Genomic DNA, 12,814 nt, shown 5'->3' on the forward strand with positions numbered 1-12,814 from the left:
CTACTGTCAGAGCAGCTGTTATAGAGTAATCAGCACCGTCTGAGCAGAATCTGAATCAGATTCGAGAATTCAACAGTACTGTGGTATAAGCAGTATTACAATACACAGGTGTAATGAATACATCTTTTGCCAAAAGTCCTAAAATGGTACAGATTTTGTCATAATAACATCATACAGAATATCTACAAGAATCTACTGATTAAAGTATTTCTGCATGATGTTAATTTACACCTGGATTTAATAGGTGGACAAAATCACATATAAAACTGGCCACATCTAATAACATATGGTTTTTGCACAGTCCTCCCATGTATTTGCAAATGTACTGTTCATACATAGCTTTCACAACCAAACTACTTTCTGAACAAAATAACATTTTGCCTCGTACATTATGTCTTGTCAGCAGATGAAAATCTTCATCTGCATACAAACGGTATGCATACATTAGCATTTGATTTATCTATAGTAAAGATGTACCTAATAAAGTGGCCACTAAGTGTGTGGTCAAGTGTGGGTGGTTTGCTACGTGCACGTTTTTGCCCCCTTGGTGTGTGTTTGTGCTTTTCTCTATACAGTTATGTGCTCCGAATCTCCCGCTGATGTAGTATGAAGACCCCGTGGGTTCCACCATCTGTTATGTTCCACAGTGCTCTCAGTAGAACAGACTGCTGAACTAACCGATTTCAGGAGTCATTCACAAACGACCTGGAAGAAGAAAAAAATATCCATTAATACAAATGAAACATGCAACTCTGTGTTTTACCATTAAAAGTGTCTCAAATGAGAACGAACTCATGCAAGATGCACTGCGTGATGACATTTCTGTCTTCTGTTCGATCAAGGGAAAGATCAAGCGTATCTTCTTGTGAAGAGCACCAAAGATCCAGAAGAAAAGAGTGTTCTGAAAGAGGACAAGAGAAAGGAGGAGTTTCCTCTCACTCACACTGATGAGGAGAAAGAGAAGCAAATTGCTTCACCAACCGTTTCACACATCGAGACAAATTTACTATATGACAATATCACAGGTAAGCATTCTGATAAAAAGTGGAGCGATTTCAAGTTTTAGACCAGGGCAGGATTCCCCCCCCCAAAAAAAATACAACCTGAAAGTTTCACCCTCATGTTGTCCTTGCAGTAGGTAAAGGACTATATGGTTTAAACTGTCAGTGATGCAGGGATGAAAACAGACCCAAATGTAGGATAGCGTGAAATAAAACTGGGTTTAATAAATAAAAAACACAAAACAGGGACACGGACTAGAGACATGACAACTTTAGACGACATCAGACAACATCAGCAGACAAAAACAGAGGATTCCGTGCTGCTTAAGGTAACATGGCTTGACTAAATACTAATCACAATTAGACGCATGAGGAACCGGTGTTCAGAGGTGGGGAGGAAGAGACAAGGGCGGGCAGACACGTGAACACAGAACATCACCAAAAGCACGTGGCCAAAGTCCGGGCTGAGTCCTGACATAAACACTGCCATTCAAATGAAAAGAAGTGCCCTATAGTCTCACCTACATGTAAGAGAACAAGATGAAGTGCCCTATAGTCTCACCTACATGTAAGAGAATTAGATGAAGTGCCCTATAGTCTCACCTACATGTAAGAAAACAAGAAGACGTGCCCTATAGTCTCACCTACATGTAAGAGAACAAGAAGACATGCCCTATAGTCTCACCTACATGTAAGAGAACAAGAAGACATGCCCTATAGTCTTACCTACATGTAAGAGAATTAGATGAAGTGCCCTGTAGTCTCACCTACATGTAAGAGAACAAGAAGACATGCCCTATAGTCTTACCTACATGTAAGAGAATTAGATGAAGTGCCCTGTAGTCTCACCTACATGTAAGAGAACAAGAAGACATGCCCTATAGTCTTACCTACATGTAAGAGAATTAGATGAAGTGCCCTGTAGTCTCACCTACATGTAAGAGAACAAGAAGACATGCCCTATAGTCTTACCTACATGTAAGAGAATTAGATGAAGTGCCCTGTAGTCTCACCTACATGTAAGAGAACAAGAAGACATGCCCTATAGTCTTACCTACATGTAACAGAATTAGATGAAGTGTCCTGTAGTCTCACCTTTATGTAAGAGAACAAGATGACATGCCCTATAGTCCCACCTACATGTAACAGAATTAGATGAAGTGCCCTGTAGTCTCACCTTCAGGTAAAACAAGATGACATGCCCTATAGTCCCACCTACATTTAAGATAACAAGATGACATGCCATATAGCCTCACCTACATTTAAGAGAACAAGATGACATGCCCTATAGTCTCACCTACATGTAAGAGAATTAGATGAAGTGCCATGTAGTCTCACCTTCATGTAAGAGAACAAGATGACATGCCCTATAGTCTCACCTATATGTAAGATAACAAGATGGCATGCCCTATAGTCTCACCTACATGTAAGAGAACAAGAAGACGTGCCCTATAGTATCACCTACATGTAACAGAATTACATGAAGTGCCCTGTAGTCTCACCTTCATGTAAGAGAACAAGATGACATGCCCTATAGTCTCACCTACATGTAAGAGAACAAGATGACATGCCCTATAGTCTCACCTACATGTAAGAGAACAAGATGAAGTGCCCTATAGTCTCACCTTCATGTAAGAGAACAAGATGAAGTGCCCTATAGTCTCACCTACATGTAAGAGAACAAGATGAAGTGCCCTATAGTCTCACCTACATGTGAAAAAATTAGAAAATGAGATGATGTGACTTCTAGATGCTCTGTGTGCACTAGGTTATATGCAGTATAGCAGTATATGCCCTCTAGGTACTCTTTTTATTTCTTTTTTTGCCCTACCCTTCAGGCACCCTGTGTCCAGATGTTTATTATATTCCAAATATTTCACCCTAATAAAACACATACCGATCATTCACACCCGCATCCTAGCTCTGAGCCGTCATACATCACACTGTTATTTTCATTTCATTACCTTCCAATCATAATAATTTATCATTAAATGTTTTCATTAACACGTCATCAGTCGCTTTATTTTCCACGCGAACGCTAAACACGTATGTTTATATATAAGCACAGTGAACATAGTGAACAAACTCAATCACCTCAAAACCAGCAAAAAGGACAGTATTTGATAGTAAATTCAGCAAAGAGACTAAAAATAATGATGACAATACGTTTACAAGGGCTTTAACAAGTCTTGCCTAACCATCCAGAACATTTTCATGCTGTGCTCTTCCATTAATGTCCCAGGGAAGCAGGAAGAAGTGATAGAGCGTGGATGTAGACTTTCTGCATGGATCAGTGAATACAAACCCTGAGGCCTGGCAGTGGCAAATCAGCCTTACACTAACAGGCTGGCTTTCAATGAAACAAAATGTATTATAATTGTACTGCTATGTAATGTTGCCAAATCCGTATTTATTTAGGATATCTGTATCCAATGACAAAATCAGAAATAGAAATTTTGTTGAATGCATTTCCAATATGTATTTATAAAGAGACATAAGGAACGGGGGACAAAGTGTCTCAAAAAGAGTCTCAAAAAGTTACAAGACATCTTGTTTTGCTGCATGTCAAACCCTGCTGAGTCTCGCTATTATTAGTGTATAAAAAAACTTGTGTCAGTGTTTAAATGTCACACACACACACACACAAACACACACACACACACACACACACATACACAAAGCACTGGCATTTAAGAAGATGGCCTTTTGATCATTAGAGTATAAAAAGGCGACTGTGAACTCTTTAATCCTTTAGTTTAGTAGATGGAACCACTCAGTCGTACCAAGTTGTACAGATGATTAAAATGCTGATAATAAATATCTTTACCTCACAGGGGCTGAAAACCAGGAAACAAAGCAGACTCCGAGAGATCGAAGACATGCCCTCAAGGTTACAACAGGTAAAAAAAAAACAAGAAGGTGTTGCATTTTAATCGCTGTAAATATGTCGGATGAAATCTGGACAGATTATAAAGGTACAAAGCGTTACTGGTATGAGGTTAGTGCGCTGTGTTTTAGATTTCATATTCAAATTCACTAGGATTCTTCATTCTTAACATCGAAATTCATCTCCAAAACTATACATTACTAATTTCCAGAGTTAGACCAATTTAGACAGAGTTGCACAAATAAGTGTGTACTGTTGTATACCAAATCACATTTGGTCACATGTATTTTTCATGTTACAGCTAAGGTGCACATGCCGTAACATCTAAAACAAGCCACATATATAATTATTACCATTAACACTACTTCCACTAGCAGTACTACAGCTATTACTACCACTATTAATTCAAATCCAATTTATCTGTATGGCGCTTTTAACAATTTCCCGTTGTCTCGAGGCAGCTTAACAGAAGTATAGAAATGGAAAAGAGAGAGAGAAAAAGAAAAATATATAATAATAATAACAAGAAGAAAAATAATAAGAAAAAAATTATTAATTACTACAGACTTAAAATATTAAATTAAAATTTATATATATATATAAATTTTACGTATACGTACACACACATCGTGAACACACACCCGGAGCAGTGGGCAGCCATTTATCCTGCGGCGCCTGGGGAACAGTTGGGGGGGTTCGGTGCCTTGCTCAAGGGCACCTCAGTTGTGGCCGGCCCGAGACTCGAACCCACAACCTTCGGGTTACAAGTCAGACTCTCTAACCATTAGGCCACAACTGCCCACAAAAATTTTACAAAAAGCAAAATACCTCCCCAAAGTATTAACAATATTTACAACTATTTACAAAACTGCAAACAAACTGAGATGGCCACCCAAAACATCAGAGTTAAATGATCTGAAGTCGAGTCACGTGTACTGGACTTCTTCTTAGTTAGATTAAAACGTTTCACTATTCATCGGAGCAGCTTCTTCAGTCTGAGGGAAGTTTCCACAAATTTGTATCTTCCATGGTCAAGGCTCCTCCATCGTTGGACAGCTTCGTTAAGTAAATAAAGGGAAGGTGAGAGTGGAGGGAGTCATTAGGATGAAAGGAGTCATTAGGACATAACAACTCAAGAGAAGGATAGTAAGGAGAGAGTGTGTTGAAGTACAGTATAAGGGAGAATGTGAGAGTGGATGGGGTCCTTAAGTGAGGCTCTCCTAGTGGGATCTTCTTAGGGATAAATGAAAGAGTACCAGTCAAAGGCCAGGAAACGATCAGAACGGTTCTTGTACACATATAAAAGTTAGAAAAACACATCGCACAGTTATGGGCCGTAACACAATGCTACTACGGACAGTACTACTAACACTGATGCTATTACTGCTCCTCCTACTATCACTGCTACTACTGTTACTGTTGATGCTACTACCATTATTATTATTATTATTATTATTATTATTATTATTATTATTATTATTATTATTATTATTATTATTATTATTATTATTAATACTACTACTAATCTTACAGTTATTACTATTGCTACTATTGTGACTTTTACTGTCACTTCTCCCCAATACAAATTCTACGTACTAATGTACTGTACTGTTGCCCTGCTGTGCAGCATCTGCCTCAGAGGTCTGTCTGGAGCCGATGTCCGAGGGCCACTGCTCCGAGTACGTGTTGCTCTGGTACTTCCACCCAAGCTCTGGAGCATGCCGGCCCTTTATCTACAGCGGCTGTGGAGGAAACAGAAACCGATTCAGCACAAAACATGGCTGTCAGACTTACTGCAGTCTGGAGCAGAGAGGTAACAAATTATTCCAAACAATACACTGAAATGTAGCAGTCAGACTTAAAAAATACAGATATGCTCCGAGTTACGAGAGTTCGAGAATACGAATTTTCGATCTTACGATGGATGAAAGAGATACGAAAAAATTGTAAAACTGTACATTGGGCTCCCACTTTATCACCGTGTGAGATGCCTCGCTTCAGTCTCGCTAACGATCAATAGACTGCAGTGTTAGGTCATCATCATCCTCATGTTATGACAACTTAATGTTATTCGTGTATGCAGCAATAAGCAGATTCTCGGTGAGTACGACACGATACGGTACAATAAGATATGATATGATATGATACGATACTATATGATACAATATGATACGATACGATATGACATGATATGATACGATACTATATGATACAATATGATACGATACGATATGACATGATATGATACGATACTATATGATACAATATGATACGATACGATATGACATGATACGATACGATACAATATGATACGATATGATACGATACGATACGATACGATACAATATGATATGATATGATATGATATGGTATGGTACGATACGATACGATACGATACGATACGATATGATATGATATGGTATGATATGATATGATATGGTATGATACGATACAATACAATGTTTAACAATGTTAAAAACAATAAAGTTTAACTAATCTAAACTAACTACTCCATACTGATCAGAATTCTTTAAGGCTCCTGTGTGTGTGTGTGTGTGTGTGTGTGTGTGTGTGTGTGTGTGTGTTCTGTTTACTCAGATCCTCGGTCCTGATGACAGCACTCACTGAAGCGCAGTCATTTCGTCCAGTGATTAATGTCATTTTTTTGTATATTTTCTCACTTTTCTCACTTATTAGTTCCTTTTTTTTTCAATTTGATTTTATCTATTTGGAGTTGTCTTGAATGTATTTTGATTTTTCCATCATGTTTACATACTAAGAGCCTTACGTTGTTGCACTGTGATACCAGTATGCAATTATTAATTATACTGTATGCCTTCGCTCTGTGAAGTCTGATCGAAGTCCAAACACTTATTGTACCGTTTCAATGCAATTAAACAGCCCTGTTTATTTAAAAATGATTAAACTTCAGCAAGTTCATTTACCATCTCTAAGTATGTTAAAAATAGCTTTATAGAGGCACTGTAGGGAAATTATAATGCTTACTGTGTGTGTGTGTGTGTGTGTGTGTGTGTGTGTGTGTGTGTGTGTGTGTGTGTGTGTGTGTGTGTGTGTGTGTGTGTGTGTGTGTGAGTGTGTATGTGTGTGTGTGTGTGTGTGAGTATGTGTGTGAGTGTGTGTGTGTGTGTGTGTGAGTGTGTATGTGTGTGAGTATGTGTGTGAGTGTGTGTGTGTGTGAGAGTGTGTGTGTGAGTGTGTGAGTGTGTGTGTGTGTGTGTGCGTGTGTGTGCGTGTGAGTGTGTGAGTGTGTGAGTGTGTGAGTGAGTGTGTGTGTGTGCGTGTGTGTGTGTGTGTGTGTGCGTGCGTGTGTGTGCGTGTGTGTGCGTGTGTGTGCGTGTGTGTGTGTGTGTGTGTGTGTGAGTGTAAATGCGTGGGTTTATGTCGTGACCTCTCTCACACTTGCTTACTTACACCTCTACTAGCTTCATCCTGTGTATAAATGCTGTGTATTGGCTTTGCTTCAATTCATTTTGTTGAGTCGTGTCTGGAGAGAGTCTCCTGGGGCCCAGACAGAGAATCCTAAAAGAACCGGATGTTTATAGTGTGTGTGTGTGTGTGTGTGTGTGTGTGTGTGTGTGTGTGTGTGTGTGTGTGTGTGTGTGTGTGTGTGTGTGTGTGTGTGTGTGTGTGGGATTGTGTTTGTGTGTGTGCCAATAATTTATGGCTATCCCGATGTCTTTTATTATTTCACATGCTCCTCTAGACTGAGGGTGTAAACTTATAATTCCTGTACACTTCCTTCATTTTAATGATATATTATGATGTAATAAGTTTTAAACACATGTTTAGCTGTTTCTCTTCTGTACATTTTGTCCATGTGGTGTGAGCCAACACTCCAGATGAAGGCACAACAGGAAGAACAAGTCTCTAAGGACAGATAATGTGTTGTAGGGGATCCCCTGGCTGACACAAACCACGAGAGAGAGAGAGAGAGAGAGAGAGAGAGAGAGAGAGAGAGAGAGAGAGAGAGAGAGAGAGAGAGAGAGAGAGAGAGAGAGAGATTCTCCTGTATACACACACTATACTGTATACACACACTATACTATATACACACACTATACTGTATACACACACTATACTATATACACACACTATACTGTATACACACACTATACTGTATACACACACTATATTATATACACACACTATACTGTATACACACACCATACTATATACACACACTATACTGTATACACACACTATACTGTATACACACACTATATTATATACACACACTTAACTGTATACACACACTATACTATATACACATTATACTATATACACACACTATACTGTATACACACATTATACTATATACACACTCTACTGTGTATATACACACACTATACTATGTACACACACTCTATTGTATACACACTATACAATATACACAAGCTATACTGTATACATAAACTGTACTGTATACACCGACTACTCTATACACACACTATACTGTATACACACTATACTGTGTACAGACATTCTCCTGTATACACACTATCCTATATACACACACACTACAATGTATACACACACACTACAATATACAAACACTATAATGTATACACACACACTACTCTATACACACACTATACTGTATACACACACTATACTGTATACACACACTATACTATATACACACACTATAATGTATATACACACACACAGTACTATATACACACACTATATTGTATACACACACTCTACTCTCTTCACACACTATACCGTATACACACACTAATTACAACTAACACACAAAGAGAACTCAATACAGACAAGATCGATCCACACCCTGGAGCTATGAGGTATAAACAGAAGCAAAGTCCTCAAGCCATATTTAATATATCAAATAAATAAAACATGCAACGATTGATATTCATAGTTAAACACATAGACACATCGATATGCTGTAAATATTTAACGTTTTTTTTTTTATCTCCAAACTTGTTTCCTTGAGTTTAAGTATAAATCATTCAACTAAAACTCTTCTTGATTCATTTAGAAACTTGTGAATGTGCATGACGTACCTGGTGTACGTCAATGTCATGTTCGAGCAGTAAGGTCTGACACCGTGGTCTTCAGGTTCCTACGTCATAGTTAGGTTTTTGTTTCTCATGTCGTATTTGTCCTGTGTAAGTTTTCTTAGTTTTATTTTTGTTAATAAAGCAGCGTATTCATTTCATCCTGCATATAGGTCTGTTTTTCAGTACGTGGGTGATCAAGACCACAATAAAAGTCCAGGTTAATTCCTTGCTTCAGGCGACATCTTCCGACTGTAACAGGTGCTCAAACCTTTATACCACCTTTATACAATCCCCTGCCGAATAGAAATCGACGTATCAGATATTTTCAATCAGTGTAAAGAAATGTATGATGTTGTATCAGTGAAACATGAGGAAGACATTCAACAATCCGCATGGACACAACAAAAACAGGAGGAAACTCCATTTTGGGGGCATTTTTTTAAGAAAAAGATTTTAAAAAGCACTTAAAGTCAATATTAGGTTATAAATGGCTACAGAAGTTAAAAGTCTTATATTCAGTAAGATACAATACTTTCGCTCAAAGTATAACACTCTGATTACACACCCCACTCCTCTTCCTTTCACTATTAGTTCATGTTTAGACAGAGTCGACTCCTGTAACTCATCTGGTATATAATGAAGTTATGGTAAAGATGAAACAGTGTCTAGGAAATAGACACTAGGCCTGTGAAATTATAAATAAATAAATAAATAAATAAATAAATAAATAAATAAATAAATAAATAAATAAATAAATAAATAAATAAATAAATAAAGCAAACCCTGATGTTAAAAAAGAGACATCAACAGCTCAGTCTTAACCTCCTGGCAGAGGCATCCAGCTCTTAGGTGAAAATGTCTTGCCCCTTGTATTATCTTGTTTGTCTGTGTTTAGCCCATGATTGGTTCGTTTATATGTTCATTTGTAAAAAATATTAGCAGCGGTCTTTCATTGTACTTCCTAGTTTGACAAAGATTATGCATTATTGTTGTTCTTATTATTGGACTTGACAATTTCAAAAACAAAAACAAAAACAAAAAACAAAAAACAAAAAACAAAACCAGGGGGTCACGGTGGCTTAGTGGTTAGCACGTTCACCTCACAACTCCAGGGTTGGGGGTTCGATTCTCGCCTCCGCCTTGTGTGTTTGGAGTTTGCATGTTCTCCCCGTGCCTCGGGGGTTTCCCCCGGGTACTCCGGTTTCCTCCCCCGGTAAAAAGACATGCATGGTAGGTTGATTGGCATCTCTGGAAAATTGTCCATAGAGTGTGTGTGTGTGAATGAGAGTGTGTGTGTGCCCTGTGATGGGTTGGCACTCCGTCCAGGGTGTATCCTGCCTCGATGCCCAATGATGCCTGAGATAGGCACAGGCTCCCCGTGACCCGAGAAGTTCGGATAAGCGGTAGAAAATTAATGAATGAATGAAAAAACAAAAACCCACAGTTTTACACTAGTGTCCTACTACAAGATCTCCTTATGGCATGTCATAGGCTGATTAATAATAAGCTATCTGAGTGCTTGATTGTAAAAATTTCCTGCACTAGCTATAAAAGGGCAGTGAAAATGAGCATGAGTGGAAATCTTGATTAAATCGATCAACCGCAGGAAGATTTTTTTTCTACAGTAAATTACTTGAAAAAGTCTCACAGATGTTTTATGTTCTCTGAATCTTGTTTACACTGACGTTAGGCTGGTTTTTAATAATAGCTACATTTTCCCTTTTTTTTTTTAATGTAATTAAAAAAGCTAATACTTACCTTAACCCTATGTATTATTTGTATGTTTACTCTCAGTATGCATGTACTTTTTTTAAGCATGTTTTTCTGATTGTGCCACGATTTACCGCAGCTCTTAACGGAGAAGGACTTTGAACAAAAAAGGCAACACAGCAGGAATTATAAGTCTTGGATTTGCCCTTTTTAAATATCAAAATTTATTCATTATTTATATAACAAACACCTTTCTAACAAACTGACCTCTTCACCAAAAAAGCGCATTTAATATGAATCAGGATTCTGTTATAGTCTGTGAATTAGTTTACTTTTTACTTTCTTCTTCTTCTTTTTTTAATCAAGAAAGAAATAAGTTAGAAAGTCACTTTAGATGTTGTTAGTGATGTGTTAAATTAATTCCCTGAACTAAAATGTCACTATGTTCACTGTCATGCTTAGTGTCCCATGAAAAGTCGTGGCCTAATGGTTAGGAAGTCTGACTCGTAACCCTAAGGTTGTGGGTTCGAGTCTCGAGCCGGCCATGATTGAGGTGCCCTTGAGCAAGTCTGACTCGTAACCCTAAGGTTGTGGGTTCGAGTCTCGAGCCGGCCATGATTGAGGTGCCCTTGAGCAAGGCACCAAACCCTCCAACTGCTCCCCGGGCGCTGCAGCATAAATGGCTGCCCACTGCTCGGGGTGTGTGTGTTCACGGTGTGTGTGTGTTCACTGCTGTGTGTGTCTGCACTTTCGATGGATTAAATGCAAAGGATGAATTCTGAGTATGGGTCACTGTACTTAGTCGTATGTCATGTCACATTAAAAATATGGTGAACATTACCACAATAAATTTAATAGCTAAATTCTAGCTAAAAATTTACATTGTATAGCTAAAACTTATGTGACATATGTAACCGAATGGATGTTTTTAGTTCCATTTGAAAATCATTAATGTTAGATATTCATTGTTATTCATTATTATTTTGTTTTAATCACATTTACAGTCATTCACACTTGGTTAGCACGTTTGCTTTAGTGCTCTAGGGCTGTGGGCTCAATTCCTGTGTGTGTGTGTGTGTGTGTGTGTGTGTGTGTGTGTGTGTGTGTGTGTGTGTGTGTGTGTGTGTGTGTAGTTTCCTCTGGGTTGTCAGTGTTCATGGGTCAGACAAACTCTCCCAGTTTAAATGTAGATTGAAGACATATCTCTTTAGCCAGGCGTACACATAATACATGACATAAATCCTGCGCTTCAGTAGATCTGATCAAACGCATATTATCGTCTTGTGCTTGGCTATTATTATGAGCAGCTACTACGCTAATTCCTCTCCACTTGCTTCACTTTTTCTACACATCTAGATTTCACACATTTGTAGAAAATATGTCGGCCCCATGTGGTCTTTCAGGACAACATCCTCAGACTGAATCTGACTATAATGACATTAGTCATAATAACACTCTCTGGCGTTTATAACAGTTTATAATCACACCTTTCAGTGTCACCCAAATGAGGATGAGGTTCACTTTTGAGTCTGGTTCCTCTCAAGGTTTCTTCCTCTTCCATCTAAGGGAGTTTTTCCTCACCACAGTCACCTCAGACTTGATTTATTGGGGATAAATACAAATAAAGGTACGTAAACCTTTCGTGTTCTGTAAAGCCGCTTTAAGAAAATGTCTATTCTTAAATGTGCTACACAAATAAAAGTTGAATTGAACTGAATTTTGTCCTCCAGTCCAAAGATTTGTGTTTTAGGCTGGTGATATCGCTAAATTGTCCGTAATGTGTGCTTGTGTCCTTTGACGGTGTCCCAGACCCTGTGCACTGAGTCTCCTCTGATAGATTCAGCGATCATGTGTAGGATAAGTGCTACAGAATGTCTGTAAGTGCTACAGAGTATAGGATGGATGTTTTCACTATTTTCTCTTCTGTGGATTTAAAACAGACTTCACTGAGCTTAGCCACTTCAAACATCTTTCACACGTTTCATTCTTGGGTCATGTTTTTCCCGATTCATTTCTTTTAACATGTAGCACATTTTGTTTTGTTTGCAGACGTGTTTATTAAAGTTCACTTTCAGCCCATAGTATGTAGATTTTCTTCTTCTTCTTCTTCTTCACCTAATACTACCCATGTGGAAACCATATAATGGAGTAAAATATTTATATTTGACCAT

The 12,814-nt window shown here is 38.2% G+C and overlaps 1 protein-coding gene across 8 annotated transcripts in view; it reads left to right on the forward strand.

Moving 5' to 3' along the window:
- Window positions 1–6,828, forward strand: part of col7a1l (collagen type VII alpha 1-like) — a 116,717-nt gene extending 109,889 nt beyond the window's left edge. For all 8 annotated transcript variants that reach the window (XR_007138698.1, XM_027160394.2, XM_047804243.1 and 5 more), the window contains 4 exons: window positions 843–1,025; window positions 3,836–3,901; window positions 5,516–5,701; window positions 6,487–6,828. Coding sequence is in view for 7 of the 8 variants with exons in the window: in XM_027160394.2 (XP_027016195.2) it covers window positions 843–1,025; window positions 3,836–3,901; window positions 5,516–5,701; window positions 6,487–6,500 (449 nt within the window). In the remaining variant the exon portion in view is untranslated. The remainder of the gene's footprint in view (window positions 1–842; window positions 1,026–3,835; window positions 3,902–5,515; window positions 5,702–6,486) is intronic.
- Window positions 6,829–12,814: the final 5,986 nt, after the last annotated feature.

This window comes from Tachysurus fulvidraco, chromosome 19 (assembly GCF_022655615.1).
Source record: "Tachysurus fulvidraco isolate hzauxx_2018 chromosome 19, HZAU_PFXX_2.0, whole genome shotgun sequence".
Classification (NCBI taxonomy): Eukaryota; Metazoa; Chordata; class Actinopteri; order Siluriformes; family Bagridae; genus Tachysurus; species Tachysurus fulvidraco.